This window comes from Anabrus simplex, chromosome 8 (assembly GCF_040414725.1).
Source record: "Anabrus simplex isolate iqAnaSimp1 chromosome 8, ASM4041472v1, whole genome shotgun sequence".
In the NCBI taxonomy this organism is placed as follows: domain Eukaryota; kingdom Metazoa; phylum Arthropoda; class Insecta; order Orthoptera; family Tettigoniidae; genus Anabrus; species Anabrus simplex.
In genome coordinates, this window is record NC_090272.1 from 88,841,599 (window position 1) to 88,864,956 (window position 23,358).

Genomic DNA, 23,358 nt, shown 5'->3' on the forward strand with positions numbered 1-23,358 from the left:
GTATTATAAACTCGGAAATGCAAGCGGCCCCTCCTAGCTAATATTCCTTCATCAAGGGCGATGTGAGGGGTGGCAGACTAAAGACTATTGAAAAGATATAGCAGAAGTTGGAATTTTAGCTGGAAATTTTCACACTATTCTTCACAACAATTTGAAAATGCATTGTGTTTGTCAAAAGTTGGTCCCAAAGCATTTATTCCTGAATAAAAAAGAACCATGAATGACTTGCTGGGAATTTAATGTATAACTGACCAAGTTGGTGATTTTTTTTTTTTTTGCAACATAATTTGGTGCTCTTTGTACGACCCAGTGCCTCAATGTCAGGCGTAAGTGGAAATCCAAAACATCTTCTTGGAAACAAAAATTCCCAAAGGACATTAGTTTAGGTATTTTCCCTCCGAAATACCCAAATGTCACCATACTTATATGACTTAATTGCATGCTTGCTTGTCACTGCTGGGGGGCTGTGTTAACTGAGGTAGTCCTATGCTGGATTGACCTCAAAGCACAACCAGATGAACGAGGAAGAATTTTGCTATCATCATCATTTGGTGGACTGAGGACATATTGTTTCTCATGTGAGTGATATGTAGATGGTTTAAAAGACATGTCACCGAGCTCGATAGCTGCAGTCGCTTAATTGCGGCCAGTATCCAGCATTCAGTATTCAGGAGATAGTAGGTTCGAACCCCACTGTCGGCAGCCCTGAAAATGGTTTTCCGTGGTTTCCCATTTTCACACCAGGCAAATGCTGGGGCTGTACCTTAATTAAGGCCACGGCCGCTTCCTTCCCACTCATAGCCCTTCCCTGTCCCATCGTCGCCATAAGACCTATCTGTGTCGGTGCGACGTAAAGCAACTAGGAAAAAAAAAAAAGACATGTCAGAGACAAACTCTTTTATAAAAGTTAAACTGTATGTCTCCAGACCAGGAACTACTGATGATGTAAAAATTACCCCCTCCCCTGTTAACCCATTGGGGCAGTCATTGTTGGAACAACAGTGCTTCGAGGTAAGGAATAATTTCAAAAAAGATTCCTTGTATTACATGCCATGAGAAATGTTATACTTAGCAGATCTCTATTAAGCTTTAAACATAACAATATTATAAAATACATAACATTACACGCTAAAATGTCTTTCTCAGTCATTTTAATGATTCAAGAAGGTGTGATAAGCTTCAGAATAGTTATCCAAATGCAGGGGAATTTGACTTTATTTTTCACAGCCATACTTTATTTTTCACAGCCATCTCGCTTCCTTACTATTCATATGCTTTATGCATATATGGCAAGTTCCTGAGGTGAATTGCTTAATTGCAGTGGATGGGATCAGAATAGGTAAATTAGCCCAGTTCCTGGAATGCAGCCTGATAGAATTATCAACGAGAGGAGGTCTCCCTGAAAGTCTCTGCTCCAGAAGTATAACGCTGTTGAGTATGCTCTCAGCTTCATCTGTCCTGAAGTTAGCGTAGTGGAGCTTCTAACGACAACATACTGGTAAACTAGGTAGCCATTGTACAGGGCCATGTCCAACAGATTTAAAGAAAAAAGAATTATGGTATCCTTTTACTATACAATTTATTTATTTAATTGTGTCAGAAACATACATTATACTTACATTAATAATAACAGGACAATAACAAATCTGGTACTATAATCATTAATCACTTCTGATGATGGCAGGTAACGATGTGATTTAAGCTCTCCATAAATACAAAATTAATTAAATGTGGTGTGACCAGTAAGCGGCTAATTTACATGCTTCCTTGGTAGCGTCCATCACATTCTGGAGAGAGCAAGTATTTGGACACAAGTTACAAACAAGGAGATGGTTCATTATCTGTTCTTCACCACATTCACACAGAGTGGAGTCACAGACAAAACCCCACAAGAAAGCCAGAGAGAACCTGATCCAACATTCCACCATTATAGTTTAAGATGGGAAGTGATTTCACAATATTCTCCTCACCACCAATCCTAAGTTTCCTTCTTTTTCTTACTAGTTGCAGAGATATGTCAGAGTGTACCTTGGAAAGAACACAGACATCCTTGTGATCTCACTACTTCACTGCTAGAATATACTTGCGGTGCTTGGAGCCACTGTTTTAACATTTATGAAGTTGTGAAATTTACAGACATGTTGTTTCTAATTACAGTAAAACCTCGTTAAGACGTTTCTACACGAGACATGGAAATAGAACGTGTTAAGCAAGAAAATGTACTACTGAATACACAAATAAAAACTATCCAACAGGGATATGAAAACACTAGATACGATTTTTTCCGACACGAGGGCATTTTAAGTTGTATATCCGCGGGTATAGTGATCAAAGATGACAGGAGAGTATTAGCACATTCACTCCTATATCCGACCCTGGTTGGATTAGGTTTTATGTGTGTAAAATACCGTATCTGACCTTGGTCGGATTTGAATTCGCGCCAACTTTGTACATTCAAAAATACGTTAGATGACGCAGTATATCAGTTTTCCGGTAGATAGCGGGCACATGAACATTTTTGCTACAGCTTATGGGTAATTTCCCGCATTGTGGGTTTTGTGATCTAAGTAAACACGTGTTAGTCTTGAGTTCTCTTATCTGTGCAGTTGAAAATCAAGTGGCAGTGAGTGATGTAACAAGTAGATATGGCCAGTAAAGAATTTATATCTCTCAAGCAAGTGACCGAGTTATTGCAAGCTGAAGATTCGGGTGATGATCTCACTCCTGAATTAGATTCTAGTGATTTAAAAAAAAAAAAAATTAAAATGCTATTTGTTCAGGGCGTTGACCCATGTGGATCTTTTGCCCCTACTGGCACCATATTGTATCAACCTGTGTGTAATTGGAATGTCAGTAGTGTGGAATGTTGTGTGTGAGGAAAGGAAGATTAAGGATATCACAAACACCCAGTCCCCAGGTCAGGGATATTAATCATTACGATTAAAAAACCCTAACCCGGCTGGGAAGCGAACTCAGGGCTGCCGGGTGACAGGCAGACGCGTTGCCACTTACACCGCGGGGCTGGACAGATTCTAGTGATAGTGAAAATGAGGAGGCAGAGACTTCTTTATTTCGTACTGACAATGATATACCAACCATGTCTGACGAGTCGCCAAGTTATCATCCCCCTTTACCAAAGTTCATGGCCAATGCAGGTTTAAATATCGATGTCAGAACAATAAATTTTTGTCAGAGGATTTTATCATGTATGTTTGTGATCAGATAAATCTGTATGCAGAACAGGTAATTAGTACCATGCCATGCCCATTCACGAAGTATTCAGTAATGCTGTCATGGAAACCAGCTTCAGTGTCGGAAATGAAGCAATTTTTAGGGCTAATGTTCATTACTGGTATTATTAGGAAGCCAGATATAAAAATGTACTGGGCAGAGAAACCCACTTTTGAAACTCCATTTTTTTCTAAAACAATGCCTAGGAACCGCTTTGAAAGTATAATGTATTTCCTTCATTTCAATGAGAACAGGCAGCACGACATTGCAGATAGGCTCTACAAAATTAGGCTGATACTAGAACAGCTTAGTGACCAGTTTCCTTTAGTGTACTCCCCAGAGCAAAACCTGTCACTAGATGAAGGATAGTTGGCTTGGAGAGGGCGCCTTCGATTTCAGCGTAACATTTAAAAATTGTTGGGCTGCAAGACACAGTGCCTGTGGACGGAGCTGGGAGCGAATGTGTTAAAAAGTATGAAAAACACAATAGAACAAACGTGAAAACCTTTTCTGCTGAGGCTTATAAATGAATAACAGTGCATTGAAAGGTGTAAAAAAAACACCAGATAACAAATATGTAAACATTTGCTCAGGTGCCCATAAAAATATCAACATATTATTGCATATCACATTTCTAAAACAAATGTTAGTAGAAGCCTTATATTTTGGACCATTGAGCTATTAAATATTATTTCCTGGTCACACTCTTAGGCAATGAATTGAAGGTTAACACTCAACCATGTGTAACTGTGAGAGAATGACTTTTCCCACCATTTTGAATCAGACAAAAGTTCGACCAACTTGAGTGATCAAATTGAAACTAAAAGGTGCGAGTTTCAACATTCGCACCAACTCTGTGTGCTTAAAGAAATGGATGCCAGTCCATTTTCTGAAAGCTTTTAATTTTGTCTTCATTAGTGAGGAATTTCCTAACTTTTCCGTATCCATAACTAGGCTATCATCACACGATTATGCTATCGCCCGACAAATATTCGCTACCTTTTACTGTACCATTCACAAAAAAAATTTCTACTGAATGGAATGCAAAGATTAAGCATAAACAGGCTCACTGAATTATTCAGCTATTAACGTGTTCACTACCTCCTCCTCCTCAGCAGGACATTTGAATGCCTGGACTAGCCATTTTCGTGCCCAGCCCTCTTAACATGCAACACTTAATGAAATTTACCATTACTTCTGAACTATAAATGTTGTGTCTGTTAGGTCATCAGCCCAGAGGCTGGTTGGGTCCTCAGATAGCACCACCAAAGGCTATGCAGTTATAGGAAAACCACAAAAACCAATGGCAGAGCCCTAATGAGGCGTACTAGGCAAGATGAGGAGTGAGGTAGTTTGCCATTGCTTTCCTCACTGGACCAGAAGGTGCCACTGCAGCACGACTGATCCTTTGAGTAACACCTTTCATTACACTCGGGACACTATTTGTGCTCCAAATGTCATTACTCAGCACCACTCATACCCCAGCAGCTTCCATATTGTCACAGCCATGGATGAGACTGGGACTTTGGTGGAAGCTACACTTTGCTCTGGCCTGTGCCAAGAGACGGATACAAAAATACTGCATCCATCAAGAAATGGCAACAGGCCTATAAATGTTAGAAACATGATAATTTGTGCTTACTTCTAGTAGATATTGAGGGTGTGATATCTGAAGTGAAGAAATGAAAGAATATGAAGGAAGAGTGTTCGGGACATTCTTTAAAAAATATTGGAATTTGAAAAATGGGATCTTCATTCGAGTACATTTTTATATCAGGCTTTTGGACTATTCTTGTTATGAACATCAACCCTGAAAACTTTTTAACTCAGAGACATCAATCGGTTTCCAGAATTGCCTGATCAAATTCTTTGTGAAAGGCTAGGGCACTGCACTTATCACTTGACTTGAACATAGATTCATCTGTTCATACTGATAACATTTTTTATTCATGAAAATACATAACTCATAATTCCCTGCTCATTTTCTATTTGAACATTTAGACTTGAATTTCCTGTAAATGGTGGAACAGGAGGACAATAACTAGGATGATATGTGTGAGGTACTTCACTTTCCTGTATAGGCCTGTCAGATTCGGGAATCAGAATTTCCTCGTCACTTTCACTATCTGAGTTTGTTTCAGGAATAAGTGCATCACCAGAATCATCATTGTGAACAATATATAACATTTCTTCTTCTGTAAGAAACTTTGTTTTATAAGCCATGAATACAAATTATCTTACATTTGGTGAGAACGACATGTACTGCATTTGAATCTCAAGTACATATTTGATGTGCCAGGAAGTGCCAAGATTTTCGCGCTAAAACAGCAAGATAAACAAGGGTGATCTCATTCAGGAAACAAGGTCGACCAACTTCCTGTTACAACCAGTAACGCTGAAGATGTAAGAATGGATAGATGCCGAATGCAAACAGCGTTGCTCCACACCCAACATTAAACGTCTTACACCGTCCACGGCCCGAAGCATAGGTGGAAGCTTAAATGTCTTCTGCTTTCTGTGGTCCTCAATGAGTTAAGATGTTCCAAATTTCACATTTTTAAGGATTTAAGTAGAAATAAACATTAACGTTTATATATTTGAGTGTGATTTAATAGAATATGATTATGTTCTTTCAAGAATGAGACATGTTGTTCTATTTTAATTAAGTTATTTATTTTTCAGGTATAATTTTGTTACCATATGTTTTCTTTTTCAGGTAGTTTATAAATACATTTATTCAAAATTAGTTTTGGCAGACTGAAGAACCTTACAGTTATAAATTAACTGAGTCAAAACTGAAAAGAGATGGTGCAGGATATTAAAAAATAAAAAGTGTGTTTAAATGAAAAAATTACAGATGAAAATCCATTATATAAACTAACATTATATATATTTATTACATACTAAAACTTCCTCAATTTAGAAGTTACTTAAAAGACAAAGAATACTTAATACCAACTAAAATTGTGTAACAGAGAAAATATGCATAGAAGTCTATTGAATGTTAAAGGAAAACACCGAAGCTGGTTCGGGTTGAGGGTATAAGAAATCAAATTGTAGTATTAATAGTTTGGCAAAGCAAAGTGTTGTGGTTTTTTCTTTGTGTGTGTGAAAAGGTAAGTTTAGTCCTTACAAAGCATGTAAGAGTGAGGAAGTGTGTTTGATGGTAAGTTTTTTTTTTTTTTTTTTTTTTTTCTGTGAAAAGGTAAAGAATGAATTTGAATGAAAGGAGAGTTCAAAGAGAAATCAAAGTGTGTAAAAACGCTTACCTCTTTATTAATGTTGAAATTGAGATTAAGGCTGAAGGTGCCCTTAATAAAAGGGCAAAACATGTCCCTATAATGTTATTCAAGATTTAATTTCTTAATTAAAATATCTATTTATGTATTGAATAGGTGGAATAAATAAACATGTCCCTATAATTTTATTCAAGATTCAATTTCGTAATTAAAATCTCTATTTATGTACTGAATAGGTGGAATAAATAAATTTTAATATTTATTTGACTTCATTGTACATTTCAACATGGACCAAAACATGAAAATTTACCTTTTCACGGAAAAAAAAAAAACTTACCATCAAACACACTTCCTCACTCTTACATGCTTTTTAAGGACTAAACTTACCTTTTCACAAAAAAAAAAAATTCTTTGCTTCGCCAAACTATTAAATATCAGTCATTTCAATGCTGCCATAGCAACTATTTAACACTATTACAATTAAAAATAAATGAAATTACACACAACATTTTCTCTCCAACTCATCTTTACGTTAACCAATTTCAACATTAATAAAGAGGTAAGCGTTTTTACACACTTCGATTTCTCTTTGAACTCTCCTTTCATTCAAATTCATTCTTTAACACGTATTTCTCCTATTGTTACAGACTTCAAACCTAATTTTCCTTTCAACTATATACAAGAGACTTCAATCGTTCCTTTCAGCTAATATTTAACACAGCTGCTTACCATCAAGCACTCTTCTTCACTCGTGCTTTTAGAAGACTACAGTTTTATGTCTTCGCATGAGAGTTACACCAATCTAACCATTTTTATATTATCATAAAATCCACTTTTTAGCAGCAGAAACATCTCTTGACTATTTTTAAAAATTGTGTTTAAACTCCACTCGGAGTTATTAAGTACATTCTTCATCATTATCCTTGAAGTGTTCAAAACTCGATAATTTTATCTAAGACCCTCAACCTTCACAAGGCCCCGCTTTACTTGTTCCAATGTAACAATTTTATTATAAACTTCACTTGAAGTGAGCAACGGTAACGTCTCTTTACTAACTTCAATATGTTTTAATACTCCATTTGGAATTAACAACTACATTTTTTTTGTTTTATCATTATTCTAACGCCCTCAACATCCACAGGACGCCACGTCACAAGGTTTAATGTAACAATTTACGCTCTTATAAAATTACCAGCGTACAATTTGTTACCAATTTTTAAACAAGGACTTTCAAGAAAATGTATAAATTTGCGACTATTTGTTTTTTAAGACTTTATTAAGGCTTCATTTTAAGAATATCATAACTATTGTTAACCATTTGCTCACCATTTGAAGCACATTTCCAACATCATCCTCACATTCATATGTAATTTTAATACAATTAGGTACCTGATTAATTACCTTTCAGATTGAGATTATGGCTGAAGATGCCCTTAATTAAAGGGCGAAACATGTCCCTATAATTTTATTCAAGATTTAATTTCTTAATTAAAATCTCTATTTATATATTGAATAGGTGGAATAAATAAATTTTAATATTTATTTGACTTCAATGTATATTTCAATACGGACCAAAACATGAGAATTGTAACATGTAATACGTCTCCCAATACGGAAGATATTGAAATTGGATGCTGTTCCTTCCCAGAAAATACCGAATGGTCATGGAAATAAAACTGAGGCTAGTGCAGTAAGTCACATTCACTTTCCTTAATCTCGGCTTTTATTTTTATGTTTTTAAATTTAAAATTAAATTTTAGACTTGAAATGCTTGTTATTAAACCGGGCGAGTTGGTCGTGCGGTTGAGGGCTGTGCAGCTGTGAGCTTGTATCCAGGAGATAGTGGGTTCAAATCCCACTGTCGGCAGCCCTGAAGATGGTTTTCCGTGGTTTCCCATTTTTACACCAGGCAAATGTACCTTAATTAAGGCCACTTTCTTCCCACTTCTATTGTCGCCATAAGACCTATCTGTGTCAGTGCAACGTAAAGCCAATTGTAAAAAAAAAATTTTTGTAACATACCAGCACTCAAACCAACAATACCTTTCTTTTCTGTTTAGGTTATAACGGAGCGAGAACACCGCAGTGACACGAGATTAGTTAGGAAAAGGGCCATAACAGCATTAGACTCCTTATCTCTGAAGAAACTGAAACTAGACCAGGCAACCAACACAAACCCGCTCCTCATCCAGATATATTAAAGAAAGAATTAGTGATTCTGCGGAAGAAAAATACTCTCCTGGAGCAAAAAATTGCTGCTCTGAGGAAAGTTAAATGTAAAAAATGCATGATATCTGCCAAGAGACCTATGCCTTACAAAATGAGATGTGAAACTATAAGTAAAGAAGTAATGGCAATTTTTCTCCCAGTGTTTTACACCAGGTCAAATACGGTGTTTGCCGAAAAGGAAAAAACATGTCAGATGGAGCCCTGAAGATATTGCAAATGCACTCACTTTAAGAGCACTTTTCCCTAAAGCGTTCGCTTATTTGAGGAAAAGAAAATACCCTTTACCCTGCCGGTCAACTCTTCAGAGATGGACAAATGAGTTTAAATGCAGACTGAGCATTTTGAAAGAAGTGTTAAATTTAATCAAAGCTAGGTCACAAATGTTTAAACCATTCGAGGCAATGGCTGTTTTAAGCTTCGATGAAATGAATATTGACGGTCGCGTGAGATTTGATTCCCCTTATGATGTGATACTCGGGCCGCATAAAAATGATCAAGTGGTGATGATTCGCAGTTTATTTTCAAAATGGAAACAGCCTGTGTATTATGACTTCGATGTTACGATGACAAGCACATTGTTGCATACAATTATCAAAGATCTTGAAAGGGCTGGAGTGCGTGTAGTTGCTGTTTCTTGCGATATAGGGGGAAAAATGCAAAAGTATGGAAAGAACTTGGGGTATCTACAAGCAAGACATATTTTACCAACCCTGTGGACAGTAATTGGAAAGTCTGGTTGTTCTTTGACGTCCCTCACTTGATATAGATGTTGATTCCCATAGGGAACCTGAAATATTTGTCCGGAAGTAGCCTACACAGTGGCCTCCACGGTATGCACTAGCCAGCATCTTGGTGGGTGTGCTAGGTACCAACTGATGAGCCCAACCTAGCACATGGGGGTGAATCGCTGGCAACCAGGAATGAGTTAGCTGAAAAATTTATAATGTCCAATAACGCATCATTTATATTGGTCCCTCACTTGTTAAAACTATTATGTAATCATTCCCATGATGCCAGATGGGACTACTGTGACAAAGACTCTAATAGAAGATCTCCTAAGGCATCAGAAAAGTGACCTTTCAGTCGTACACCATATATCAGAGGTTCACCTCAACGTTACTGGACGTGCTCATCAAAATGTCAGAATGGCTGCACAGCTGTTTTCACGTCACACTGCCCAAGCAATTAAATATCTTCTACACAAACATATTGAGGGAAAAGCTCCCCTTAGAAGTGGTTATGGCCTCAAACATCAAAGTCAAGAAAATACTTTAAAACGATTTTTTGACATTTGCTTGAGTATGCAGCTGGGGAAAAGAAGCAGTCTCCTTCCATTCCAGAAAGGGTTTTTAATATCCATAAACTCCCTTATTGGACTCTTTTGAGACGTGAAAGGCATTGGAGCAAAGTACATTTTGACTTCCAGACTGAATCAAGACTGTCTGGAAAATTATTTCTCTAAACTTAGGAGTCTCAGTATATTTTATAACAATCCCACTCCTTTCGAAGTGAAGTACAGAATGCGCCTCTTAATACTAACTGGGAACGCAAACGACATGTCTCTATCTCATGGAGCCTCCGTTGTTCAGGACAGAAGTCTTTTATTATTATTATTATTGCTAGGGGCTTTACGTTACGCCGACACAGATAGGTCTTATGGCGACGATGGGATAGGAAAGGCCTAGGAGTTGGAAGGAAGTGGCCGTGGCCTTAATTAATTTACAGCCGCAGCATTTGCTTGGTGTGAAAATGGGAAACCACGGAAAACCATTTTCAGGGCTGCCGATAGTGGGATTCGAACCTACTATCTCCCGGATGCAAGCTCACAGCCGCGCGCCTCTATGCGCACGGCCAACTCGCCCTGTAGGACAGAAGTCAACTTTCTACATTTTCTGACTCCCTGACACCTGACGAAGGAACTGAAGATGAATTCCAGAATTTCCTTTTCAGCGAACTTTGCATCGAAGTGACCTACAACCCGTCCGATGTTTTGAGTTTTGATAGAAGTAAAGAAAACTTGCTACATGATACTGACCTAAGCAGTTTTAACGATTCCTAATGAAGATGTAACAGACGATGTTTTAAAATACTTGTCAGGTTACGTCGCCTACAAGTGTAAAAACATTGACAGTTCATTGGGAACAAAAACGGATATATGTTGTCTTGATCCGAAACTATTTTCTGAACAAGACTGGATCACTATTATTTCACTTCTCCTTTCCCGGAGTGGTTTGCTACGACAATGGAGTTTGAAGTTATTTTTGCTTCTTTCCACAGGCACTGTATTTCAAGGTGCTACAAAGTAATGGAAACATTAACATCAACTATATACTTGAAATTTCCCGAAGTTGATAGGAAAATCACTGCCTTATATGTAAGGACAAGGACTTTCATTCGTATCAGACATTTGAACAAAAAGGCCAAATGGGAAGCAATGAAGAAGAATGCAGTAAAGAAGAACCAACAGCCCACTGAGCGCCGTAGCCTGCAGATAGTGGAAGGATAGCCTTGCAAAATCCACATCTGTCTTGTCTGATAAAGAAGAAAAATGTTAAAACAATTTTAAGAACTACCTATTCATTGTAATATGATTATTAACAACTAACATGCCTAACTGAGGCTTACGAGGCTGGCACATACATTATGTACTATAATTTGCCCTAAGATAAATATTTTCTATTTTGCTCTCATGCACTAAACATATTCATGATTTAAATATATGTTCCAAGTCATAAAAGAAAAACATTCCAGTTTGAAAACGCAAAAGGAACGATAAATGTTGCTTTACGTACAGCATTTAATGCAAGAGGAGATTACAGACCGCAGATGTGTTCTTTCCGATGACGTCACAAGACGCTGACCAATGGCAGCACACATGCCCAGAATGGCCTACCTGTTGAGTATTCTTCCTTGGCTATCAGCCTGCATTCGGAAGATAGTGGGTTTGAACTCCACTGTCGGCAGACCTGAAGATGGTTTTCGGTGGTTTCCCATTTTCACACCAGGCATATGCTGGGGCTGTACCTTAATTAAGGCCACGGTCACTTCCTTCAAACTCCTAGATCTTTCCTATCCCATCATTTCCATAACACCTATCTCTATCAGTGCGACGTAAAGCAAATTGTTGTAGAAGTAAATACTAACATTTCTCAATGAGATTATTAAATTGCGTCCGTAATGTGAGAACACGGAGCAATTCCATGGCCCCACCATAGGCCCATCACAGTGGAACACAGAACAATTCTGTGACTGCGCCAGTGGGTTAATCTGGCTGTTCTTTGAGGTTAATCCAGCACAGGAGAATCTCAGTTGGCACAGCCCCTAAGTTCGACAAGATTTCAATCCATATAACTTCTTGTTGGAAAAAAAAAATTACGTATTGGTACATTAATGACTAATAGTGGTTGCCTTGCAGATGTAACTTTGTAAGCAAAAAGAGATATGGTGAGGTATGGTAACTGAAGTGAGTAGAACACTCACCACAAAGTTACCTACCTCATCAAAAGAAGTCCCCCTATGGGTGGGGGCAGTAGAATAACACCCACAGTATCCCCTGACTGTTGTAAGAGGCGACTAAAAGGGACCCCAGGGTCTCTTAACTTGGGAGCATGAGTTGGCAACCATGGGGCCCTTAGCTGTTTCCTGGCATTACTTCCACTTACTTGTGCCAGGCTCCTCACTTTCATCGATCCTATCCGACCTCTTTTGGTCAACTCTTTTTCTTTTCTGACCCTGACAGTATTAGAGCATTCGAGACCTTGGAAGTCTTTCTTTGGCCAATACCTTTATTTTTTGAAGTGTTGGATCCCCTCCATTTCCCTCTGATTAATGTTAATAGAGGATAGTTGCCCAGTTGTACTTCCTCTTAAAATGATAACCACCACCACTACTTCATCAGAAGAAAATACATTTTCTGTACACAAACTTCTTGTCCACCTTTATATTCTGGCACCAATGAAATGTTAAGAATAGCAGAAGTTTGGCCTCACCTCAAAGTGCTGGCAAGGAATGTCAATTTCTATGCCCTGTGGAAAGGAGGAGTATTTTAATGTTGAATGCACCCCTCCATCAGTGGGCGTGAGCACGTTGTGAGAACATGCCCTTTTACTTAAAGAATGTCTGTGTATTTTAAAAAAAATCATAAAATTTAGGAGATTCAGACATTGGTAAACCATTTAATCCAGAGGCTCAAAGAAATTTTGGATCTGTGGCTGCTGTAGATGTATCTATTTCCTTTGCCCTTTATGCTGCCAAAGAGTGAATTTCCACAGGAGACTTTGTTATGAATTCCATTATAAGTCTCACAATCGATTGGCTTATTTTTCATTTGCATGTCAGTATCAAGGTTAGAATAATTACTGAAAGCAGGATTGCATTAAGTTATAACTGTATTCAATATTACTTCACATCTCACTTGATATTTTGTTCTGTTTACAGCGCTTGGAAAATTTCCTTGCTTCGCAATCGGCAAGTCCTACTCATCATCAGGAGCAGACTGAAGGCTATAAAGACTTCTCTCATGGTGACTGCAATGGAATATCAGAAAGAGACCCTGATCAAGATCCTGGTGATACAGGGACGAAAGTAGAAGTCAGATCTTTTGAACTACCTTCGCCTCTGCGTGTTCGGTGTTCTCGTATCAGTGGAAGGACTAAAAATCGTGAACACTTTGAGCAGAAGTCACCTTTACACTCATCTCTCAGTGATAATTCCAGCACAGAAGTTGAGACTTCTCATAAACAACCTCAAGTATCTGATTTTAGTTCAAAGAAGTATAAACAAATTAAAAAGATTAAATCTCAAAATATCTCAATTAGTGAATGTAGGTCCCCTCAAGAAAAGCATCTGATAGCCACACCTCAAAAGAGATCGAACACAACTGAAAAGCACAGGTCCAGCACGCCTGTCTCAAGACATCCGTATGAGCCAAGTCAACAACTAAGGAATAAGTCAGCTGATTTTTGGGTTGATGGATCTAATGTGACCATTCAGAAACCTCCACAAGTTTCTAATGATATAAGATATACATCATGGGATTATAAGCTAAGATGCTCCAACCAACTTACAAAAGACTGTCAGAAAGACATCAAGTTTATAGAAACTTCTGGTTCTCCCAGCTGTCCTTCAGGATTGGTCACAACAAGACCTTCCTATACTCCTCCAAGTTCTACCAACAAATTCTTAAAAAGTGTTCCATACACTCCTCCTAAATCCCGTAGCAAAATAATAGCCATTGATTCCTCCTTCACTCCTTTTACTGCTGAAGACTTACCAGATATGTCAAAAACTTTGAAGACTGATTCATCAATTCCAGCTGGTAATCAAGACACACAAAGAGTTTCCCCAAAGTTAAACTTTTCACCAGGTGGTAATTCCTGTGATAAAGATGCTCAGACCTTGAAAAATGGACTTATTAAAACGACTTCTCCTGATCTTTTCAGCCCATCAAATACACAGTATCATAATTCACCATTTGATCAATATAAACGGTGTGTTGATAATGAGGATACATTTGTATTACCAAACTTCCAAACATCAGTTTCTTTCAGTAGATTACCTGGTTCACCAATGAACACCTCATTACCAACTTTTGCATCACCTGATCTTCCATTGAATACCACCAAAACCTCAGCTGCTCATAAGTCCACCTGTGCTCAATGTAAGCAACCAATGGAGTTCTCAGTGGTCCTGGAACAATATTTAGCACAGGTAAGTGGCTTTCATAGATTTACTTGGTCATTCCATAAGTTCTATCCCTCATACAAAGGCAACTAGTGTATAGAGAATGACAACTACAACATTTGCATGTTTGTTATTTAGACGTATAGTTTGGCTCCATGACTGAGTGGTCAGAATCTTGGCAACTAGCAATAAGTAATAATAATAATAACTTAAATGTTTCCACCTTTTCAATACAATATATTCACAAGATTACAAAATTATACGGTACTAGTTTCGACCCATCTAGGGGTCATCATCAGCCGTATTGGAGCAAAGATCATTTGTGGCGAAATCCTAAGACAAATGATCTTTGCTCCAATACGGCTGATGATGACCCCTAGATGGGTCGAAACTAGTACCGTATAATTTTGTAATCTTGTGAATATATTGTATTGAAAAGGTGGAAACATTTAAGTTATTATTATTATTACTTATATATTGTTCAATACGGACCAAAAACATGAAATTCATAACCATCAACTAGCAATAGACACAGAAAACTATTATTTACTTTATTTATTTATTTATTTATTTATTTATTTATTTATTTATTTATTTATTTATTCAGTCATTTCCGACTACACAAAGGATACTTTACATGAATTCTTGAAAATATTTATCCTTTGCTGTGAAACACTTCTTGAAGTGATTTGACCACTTGTATATCATCTCGCGCACCTTTTCTAGCGGTACTAAAGTTGCTGCCTTCACCAAATCTGTTTTTAAAGACTTGCACTTTAACACATGAGGTCAAAGGCCGTACACTGTATGGGCTGTGTCATTTATTGAGAAGAACGAAGTCCACACTGCAGACGTTCTCTGGTTTTCATCGTTGTTACTACAGGGTGTCCACCCATATGGCAAACCAGGAAATGTAAGGGAATTCTATAAAACACGGGAAATATCAGGGAATTCAATAAAATATGGGAAAACTGGGAAATGTCAGGAAATTTAGAAAAGATCTCAAAATTAATTCTTCTGCCAGATAAAATGGACGTAAATTTTAAATGTTTAACTTGACTATCATGTAGTGTCGTGCGAGAGGGGTGTCTATATTAGCATGGGATCATATGTGAGCATTCGCTTCCACATGCAGTCGGTAAGACACGAGGATGTGCACATGTATATATTTGTATGTCGTCTGCATACACATGATATTGACAATGTTTAATTACTTGTGTTAGTCCTGAAATGAAGATCGAAAATAGGAGTGGTGCTAGCACTGACCCGTGTTGTATTCCAGTATCTACAGATTGCCATGAAGATAAATTTTCACCTGTTGATACACACTGCCGGCGATCAGAGAGATAGGAATACATCCAGGATAGTGTGCTTTGTGAGAAATTAAGAGCACGTAATTTTGCTATTAGTATGTCCGTGTCAACGCAGTCGAAGGCCTTACTAAGGTCTAGAAGAGAGAAAACAGTAACTTCTCCCTTATCCATAGCTACTCCTATGTCGTTTGTAACTTTAAGTAGTGCAGTAGTTGTGCTATGATTGCTTCTAAAATCAGACTGGTATTTGTCAAGAAGTATATTGTTATTTAAATATGCGGTTATTTGTCTGTGAACTATTTTCTCCAAAATTTTGGAAAGAAATGGTAAAATGCAAATGGATCGAAAGTCTTTGGTTTCCACAGGATTGTTGGTCTGTGGGAGTGGGCGAACAATTGCACATTTCCGAAGGGAAGGGAATATGCTAGTTATCAGTGAGGTATTAATGATGTGGGTTGGAGTTGGTAGGATTATGTCTAGAGTTTTTAACAGTAACTGTGGAACAATCTCGTCACATCCTGTCGCAGTTGTCTTTATTGATTGTGCAATTTGTCTCACTTCTGCAGGAGTTACGAGTGAAAAATATAACTGTCCTCCTCCATTGTTAGTATTGCCATTGTGTAGGATTTTGTTAATAGTCTGTTCTTTTGTTGTCTCGTCAGTGTTAACGGGTCTTGTAGTAAGGTATTGGTTTAAATCATCCATTGGTAGTTTAATGTCAACAGTATGTATTTTATTTCCACCTATGCCCATTTTCTAAATGGTTTTCCAGATTGTTGTCGTGTTCCGGATTAGCAAAATGTTCTGTGAGTGTCTTATTTTAGCATTCCGTACGGCCTGTGTGGTCCTGTTACGAAGGGTCTTGTACAGGTCAAAATCGTTTGGTACTTGGCTAGTTTTAAATTTTCTGAAAGCTTTGTCTCTCTCTGTCATTAAGTCTCATATTTCCTGAGTCATTCATGGAGCCGCAGGGCGTGTTACGCGAGCAGTGCGTTTTGACGCGTGTTTATTGAGAAGAGCTAGCAGTTGTGTGTTTAAGAATTCCACTTTGTCATCTATATTATCTAAAATATGGACATTATGCCAAGGTATGCTTGCAGCATCGTCTAATAGGGATTCGTTATTTATACTTTTTAGGTCTTGGAATGTAATTAATTTAGGTCTGTACTTGGGGCATTTAAGTGAATAAGCTAAATAAATTAAGTCGTGATTGGATAGTCGACAAGCAGACATTTGCCCGTGGGTCAGTACCCTGTCAGGGTTATTTGTCACAATTACGTCCAGTAATGTATGTGACGTGGCTGTGTGATGTGTTGCGTTAAGTGGCAAAATCGTCATTTTACAAGATTTAAATATGTTGATTAGTTGTTTAGTCTCAGTCATTTTGTCGTTAAGGATGTCAGTATTGAGGTCTAGTAATAAAACATGCTCATGCGTGGGTAAGAAGTCTAGTAGGATGTCCTCAAGGTCGGTGATGTATCCAATCTTTGGTGGATGATACACTTACTTTAACCCTTTGTTTCACTGAAGATGGCTCAAATGAGTCGAAACATGTTTGAATTTGATTACTCCATCTAATGATGGAATTCTTTACTGATGTATTGGCTTGAAAACGATAGTGTGACTTGGGGAATTTGTGAATGAACCGAGATACCTCATAGGTTGGACTATTTCTGAAATTGATAATGCGTCTTATGGGGATATTAGATTTATGAATCTGATTTATGATGTATTGAATTAGGAGGATACACTTAATTTTTCCTTTGTAAAGTGAAAACCGTCAATACAGAATGATTCTAATATCTTGTAATAGCTATGAGCCAATAGTAAAATTTGGCAGGGAGAAGCAATCAAGCCAACATTATATTATGGGAAGTGATATAAAGAGTAACTTCATGGATTCAATTTCTAAAGGGAAACTGAATACAGATTCATAATGAGGAAAATTTTAGAAGCATGACTTAATATTAAAAGTTGGTAATTAATGGATATTTAATGTTGTAATTCTCAGAAATCACTGATGCTGTTCTCTGATTGGTTTCAAGCAATGGACGCGAATAATGGCGTGAATGTGCCTGCCAAAAATACAGGAGCAAAAATTTTAAGTATTATAATTACTAACAATCGAAATGAGTTGAGATTTGACATAGAGGCAAGAATCATATAATCACATTAGTGGACCCCAAGAGCAAGCCACCAGCAGGTCTGCATATAGTCAAAGGGGGAAATTGGAACTGCTCACTCTAACGTGACCTCTCATGAACTCGGAGAGGGGATGAAACTCACATAAATACCAGTTCAGGCAACTGAGAAGACACGCTTGTAAAAGTTTGTTCGAGCGGTCACTACGTTCTTTTAGGGTAGTGATCCAGTGCATGTAAACACACTCTGTGAAAGTTATTAGAACCGTCAGTACGTGTAAACTACTCTGTAAAATGTTTGAAGCTGTTACTTCGTCTTTATGATAGTGGAACTTTGCCTCCATAAATGTAGTGTTACTAGCAGTAATTGCACACCGACAGCTCGCTAACAACTAATAAACATTTGCAAAACTGAGTAAAAGTAAAATTGACTGTGTTAGGATCGAGGAAAGACGATTCTGGAAACATGAAGTTTCGCCTGTAGACTTTCCAATATGAAAGATACCTGATCAGTCTCACGGCCGTTGACATTACAGAAGTGCCGTGTTCGGACAACGAGTGCGTGCCAGACCGTCAAAGTGATCGCAATATATCACCGGCTCCTAAAGTGCCAGGAGGAACAAAGAATGAATGTGTAAAATAGAGTGGGTCAGATAGAAGGCCATAAGTGTAGAGTTTCAATTAATAGCTCTGTGTATAAATTGTCAAAATGTTAAAATTTTAATACAAAAGAATGTATAAATCTCCAAAGTGCACTGGTTGAGTGTAAATATCAATGATTATGTGTGCAGCAAAGTTTTGCCATTAGACAGCATGAATGACAATCATTAGAAGTATTGGAGTGGTAAATGGACACGACTTTAAATGAACTAGACTTTGAACAGTATTGTCTTTTACATAACCGAACAAAGCAATTAATTCGCAATAACAAATTTAATCACATCAAAAATGTAACAAGGAACTTAAATGCATGTGAACCCTGGAACGAACTTCGAGCTATGGGAGTTGGAAAATACAAAGAGCCATATGTGCCAACTATATCTCTCGATACTTAACTCTCACTTCGTAACTAACAAAATAAAGGAATCTCAACCTCAAAATCATATCAATCGAAATAAAAGAATCAGCGACCCTACAGAAAACGAACATAATTTCTCTTTTCACCCTGTCAGTGTAAATGATGTAAAGCATATTTTGAATTCAGTGAAGTCACAAGCTAAAGGAGCAGATAACATCCCAATAGGCTTTATAAAAATCATTATTGGCGCGGTCCTACCAATTATTACCCACATTGTAAACCACTGTCTCACTACAGGGACGTTTCCAACTGCATGGAAGGATGCTCTAGTAACCCCAATATTAAAGCATACCAGTATCACAGCAAATGCGCCATCTGATTACCGGCCTATTTCGATTCTTCCCCCTCTCTCGAAAGTTCTTGAACGAGTTGTACATGAGCAGGTAGTAGAGTTCTTAACCAGACATTCTCTTTTTGACCCTTTGCAATCTGGCTTCGGAAAGGGACACAGTACTACAACTGCACTTCTTCGGGTAACAGATGACATAAGACTAGCAATGGACAAACGGCAGGTGACGATACTGACACTCCTTGATTTTAGTAGTGCATTCAACACGGTAAATATAGACATACTATTATCCAAGCTACTCTCCCTGCATATTGGCCCGATAGCCCTAAATTTCTTCAAGTCGTACCTTACAAATCTTCGCCAGTGCATAGTGGTAAACAATCAAAGATCCCAATGGGCTGTAAAATCATCCGGTGTCCCTCAAGCGTTTGTTCTAGGGCCCTTACTGTTCGTCTTGCATATTAATGACATATCTTCCTCACTTCAGTATTGCAATTACCACTTATATGCTAATGATATGCAGATATACAAACACACCACTACAAACAATTTACATGAAACAGTTCAGCACATTAATTCGGATATTGAAAGGCTTACCGCCTATGCTAAAAACAACCACTTAATCCTAAATCCTCGTAAAACACAAAGTATTATCATAGGAAACTCTAAATTATTACATGTAATAAGCAATATCAATCCTCTTCGAATCATAATCAACGATATTGCTGTACTGTACCTTAAAAATGTAACTAATCTTGGACTCTCCATCAATGAGAATCTGACCTGTAATGGACATGTAACAAATGTACATAGAAAGGTTCATGCAGCTCTATATCCCCTGAAACGTCACAAGAATTCTTTTCCTCAAAAATTAAAATTAATCCAAGCACTACTATTCCCAATTTTAGACTACTGTGATACGGTACTAGTCAATCTAAATGCTGAACAAGCTTTGAGACTTCAGCGAGCACAAAACTCATGCATATGATATGCCTTCCAAATGCGACATGACGCTCATGTTACACCATATTTCAAAACATTGAGATGGCTACGCATAAATGAACGAAGGAATTTTCACCTAATGACACTTGTTTACCAAGTGCTCTCGATGAACACTCCTACTTACCTCTCTTCTAATTTTCGTTTCCTTTCCTCATTCCATGAAATTAGTACCCTTCTGGTTTCCTACTTGAAATTCCATTAAGTCGAGCAAATTCCTGCAATCATTCCTTTTTAGTTACTGCATCGAGACTCTGGAATACACTCCCAGTGGACATAGTAGTAGTAGTAGTAGTAGTAGTAGTAGTAGTAGTATTGTCACACTACTGTACTGATATGTAGGCCTAACTTAGTCTTAAAATTATCTGTCCATAGTATTATTTCTTTTTAGAATTTCTATGTCTTACTTTTATGTTTACATTTTTAAATTTTATTGTTTATAGTGGTTAAGTGTAAGAGAGCCGTGAGCCCTAACTCCGCCACAAATGTAAGTCAGGAATAAATAAATAAATAGTAATACTTTGTGAATAAGGCACAGGCTGGAGTTACGGAATAATATTCAAAGTAATTTAAATGTTGAGATAACATATGGCATGTGGAAGCCTTTAATTCGTGCAGTAAAAGTGATTTAAATAATTATTTGTTGATTTAATGTTTTTGGACACAGTAATAATCAAAATCATGTGTTTAGAAGCGATAGAGGCACTAGGATATGATGGTCATGTTATGTTGAAGGCCAGATTGGGTTAAGCCCATTTTTTTATTTTGGAAGTCGTGCAAGACAGAAATCCGGCATGAGATAAAATTGAGTCGTACTTATGTTGATGATTTGAAGAGTTCCACTGGAATAAATGGACTTCAAAGGAGAAGGGAGGAATAATTTAGCACTCGCAGGGACTGGATGGAGATTCCCAGCCATGAGGTGCCATGGGATTTGAGATTTGTCTTGGGAAAACATGGTGTCCTATAAATTAATGACAGTACGAAATGAAGTAAGGTTGCGGTTCGAGTACCATTATTGTGTCCCGACCGATATGAAATCGGATCTTGGTTGTTCATATGGGATGTAACATGTGTGACTAAATTCTAAAGATTGGAAATTTAAATGTAAAAATTAATAATAATTATAATATTCCAAGTAAATCATGAATGAACTGATCGCTTAGTGCCAAACAGGATTGGAACTGTGAAGGTTATGGATTAATAATTGTTAACTGCTGTGAAACAATTGACAATCATTGAGAATAATAATTGAAGAAGCACAAGAAGAATATACTTTCTTATTTCTGCGAATAATAATGTTGAAAAATTAAATTAAATACTAAATCTATGATGATTACGGGTTAAGATAATAATGATTACCACTGATCATAATAATAATAAAAATGTTAATTTAATAATTTTTATTATGGATTCATTCGGATGATGTTGACATTGAATAAGGAAGTCAGCTGGTAAAATGACATAATAATTGTCAGGGTGTTGTAAATAGTAAGTTAAGTTTATGATGATAAATGTGATGGCAAATCCCTACATCTGGACGTTTAGCTTAAAGTCCCTTTGTCGTTTTCCTTCCATTAACAGTAGCATATCTTGGGTAGGAATCCGGGAAGGTATTGTATAATCCTGGGTTGGTCTCATCTCAGGAAAGGTAAAGGCAACAACATATTAAGTGCTCGTGCTCACCTTTCCAACAGGTATAGGGTCTCGACCACATTTGGTCGTGGTATTGTCATGAGGTTCGTCGTTTCAACCCTCGGAAATCTATGGTTCAACCACCCAAGTGGATGGGTGGTCTACAGTGTCAAATTTATGTAATATTTCAGAAATGATTTGCCATATTAATAGGTAAATAAGGATCTACAGTGTCAAAACTATTTATATAGTTTTTCAGGAATGATTTGCCAAATAAGGGGAAAATAAGGATTAACAAATTTTGTGTATGATCCAGTTTATCAGTAACAGTACCAAGTTCTTGTTATTGTAGAATAGTAAACCCTTGATGACCGTTTAAATATCCGTCCCCCTTTTTTTTTCTAGGAGGTAGCCTCCCAATTATCCCTTGTGATCTGTGTTAGTATAATTTTTTTATTTATTTATTTATTTACTTTTTTTTTTTTTTTTTTTTTAATGATGAGCCTTAAAGTTAAATATTTGCATGCCCCATTCAACCCTGCAGTACTAATTTCTTGACGCCCATATTTAAATTGGAGATTCTGTATCTTCATTGTTTGTTTTTATTTTATTTTTTATTTGTTTGATAGCGCCTTATCACGAACCGTAACACCCCTGAGATTAATGCTGGTTGGGACTCAGGCTTGGACGGGTGCAGTACACTCTTGAGAATGAGAGAGGGATATGTGTCATCAAGTGGCACGACAAGAGAGATGTGCTGCTTCTATCTACCAAGCATACAGGTCAGATTGTTGAAATGCAGAGGTGCACTGGAACTACACAAACCAACAGGTATTGTTGATTACAGTGCAGGAAAAGGTTCAATTGATATATCTGACCAAATGTCCAGCTACAGCACAGCGCTGAGGCGAACCGCGAAATGATACAGAAAAATTGCCATTGAACTTTTGCTGGGAACAGCAGTTGTGAACGCACATTTTATTTTTCGAATGGTGACAGGCAAAGAAATATCTATCACTAAATTCAGGGAAGCGGTCATAACAGGTTTGCTGGAAGACACCAAGAAAGATCACCTGCAGGATTCTTGTCCGAAACGGAGATCAAAATCATCACACTGTTTTGCACGGAAAGCTGGCCGAGCATGTGACAACCGGAAGTACTGTAGAGGCTGTTACTCCAAGAAGATGAAGGGTATCATTGAAAAAGCAAAGTAAAGAAAGTGAACACCTACTGTAGAGACTGTGTAAGAAAACGGGTATCATTGAAGAAAACAAAGTAAAGAAAGTGAACACCTACTGTAGAGACTGTGTAGGAGGACCGCATTTTTGTTTAGAATGCTTCAACGTGGAACACAAATAAAAAGTTTGTTGTTGTTCCGGCTGTACATCCAAGGCATCTGTGTACATTTTCTAATTCCATTGTCTAATTTGTCTATGTTTGTATCAGTATATCTTATAATTTTCTAATTCCATTCACTAATTTGTCTGAATGTCTATCACTATTTTTTTCCTTTGCGTTTAGG

At 37.4% G+C, this 23,358-nt stretch overlaps 1 protein-coding gene across 1 annotated transcript in view; it reads left to right on the forward strand.

The window, feature by feature from the left end:
• The window catches only part of LOC136878820 (uncharacterized), a 108,858-nt gene that overhangs the window by 35,516 nt on the left and 49,984 nt on the right, over window positions 1–23,358 (forward strand). The window contains exon 4 of the mRNA XM_067152322.2: window positions 13,137–14,408. Within this exon, the coding sequence (XP_067008423.2) occupies window positions 13,137–14,408 (1,272 nt within the window). The remainder of the gene's footprint in view (window positions 1–13,136; window positions 14,409–23,358) is intronic.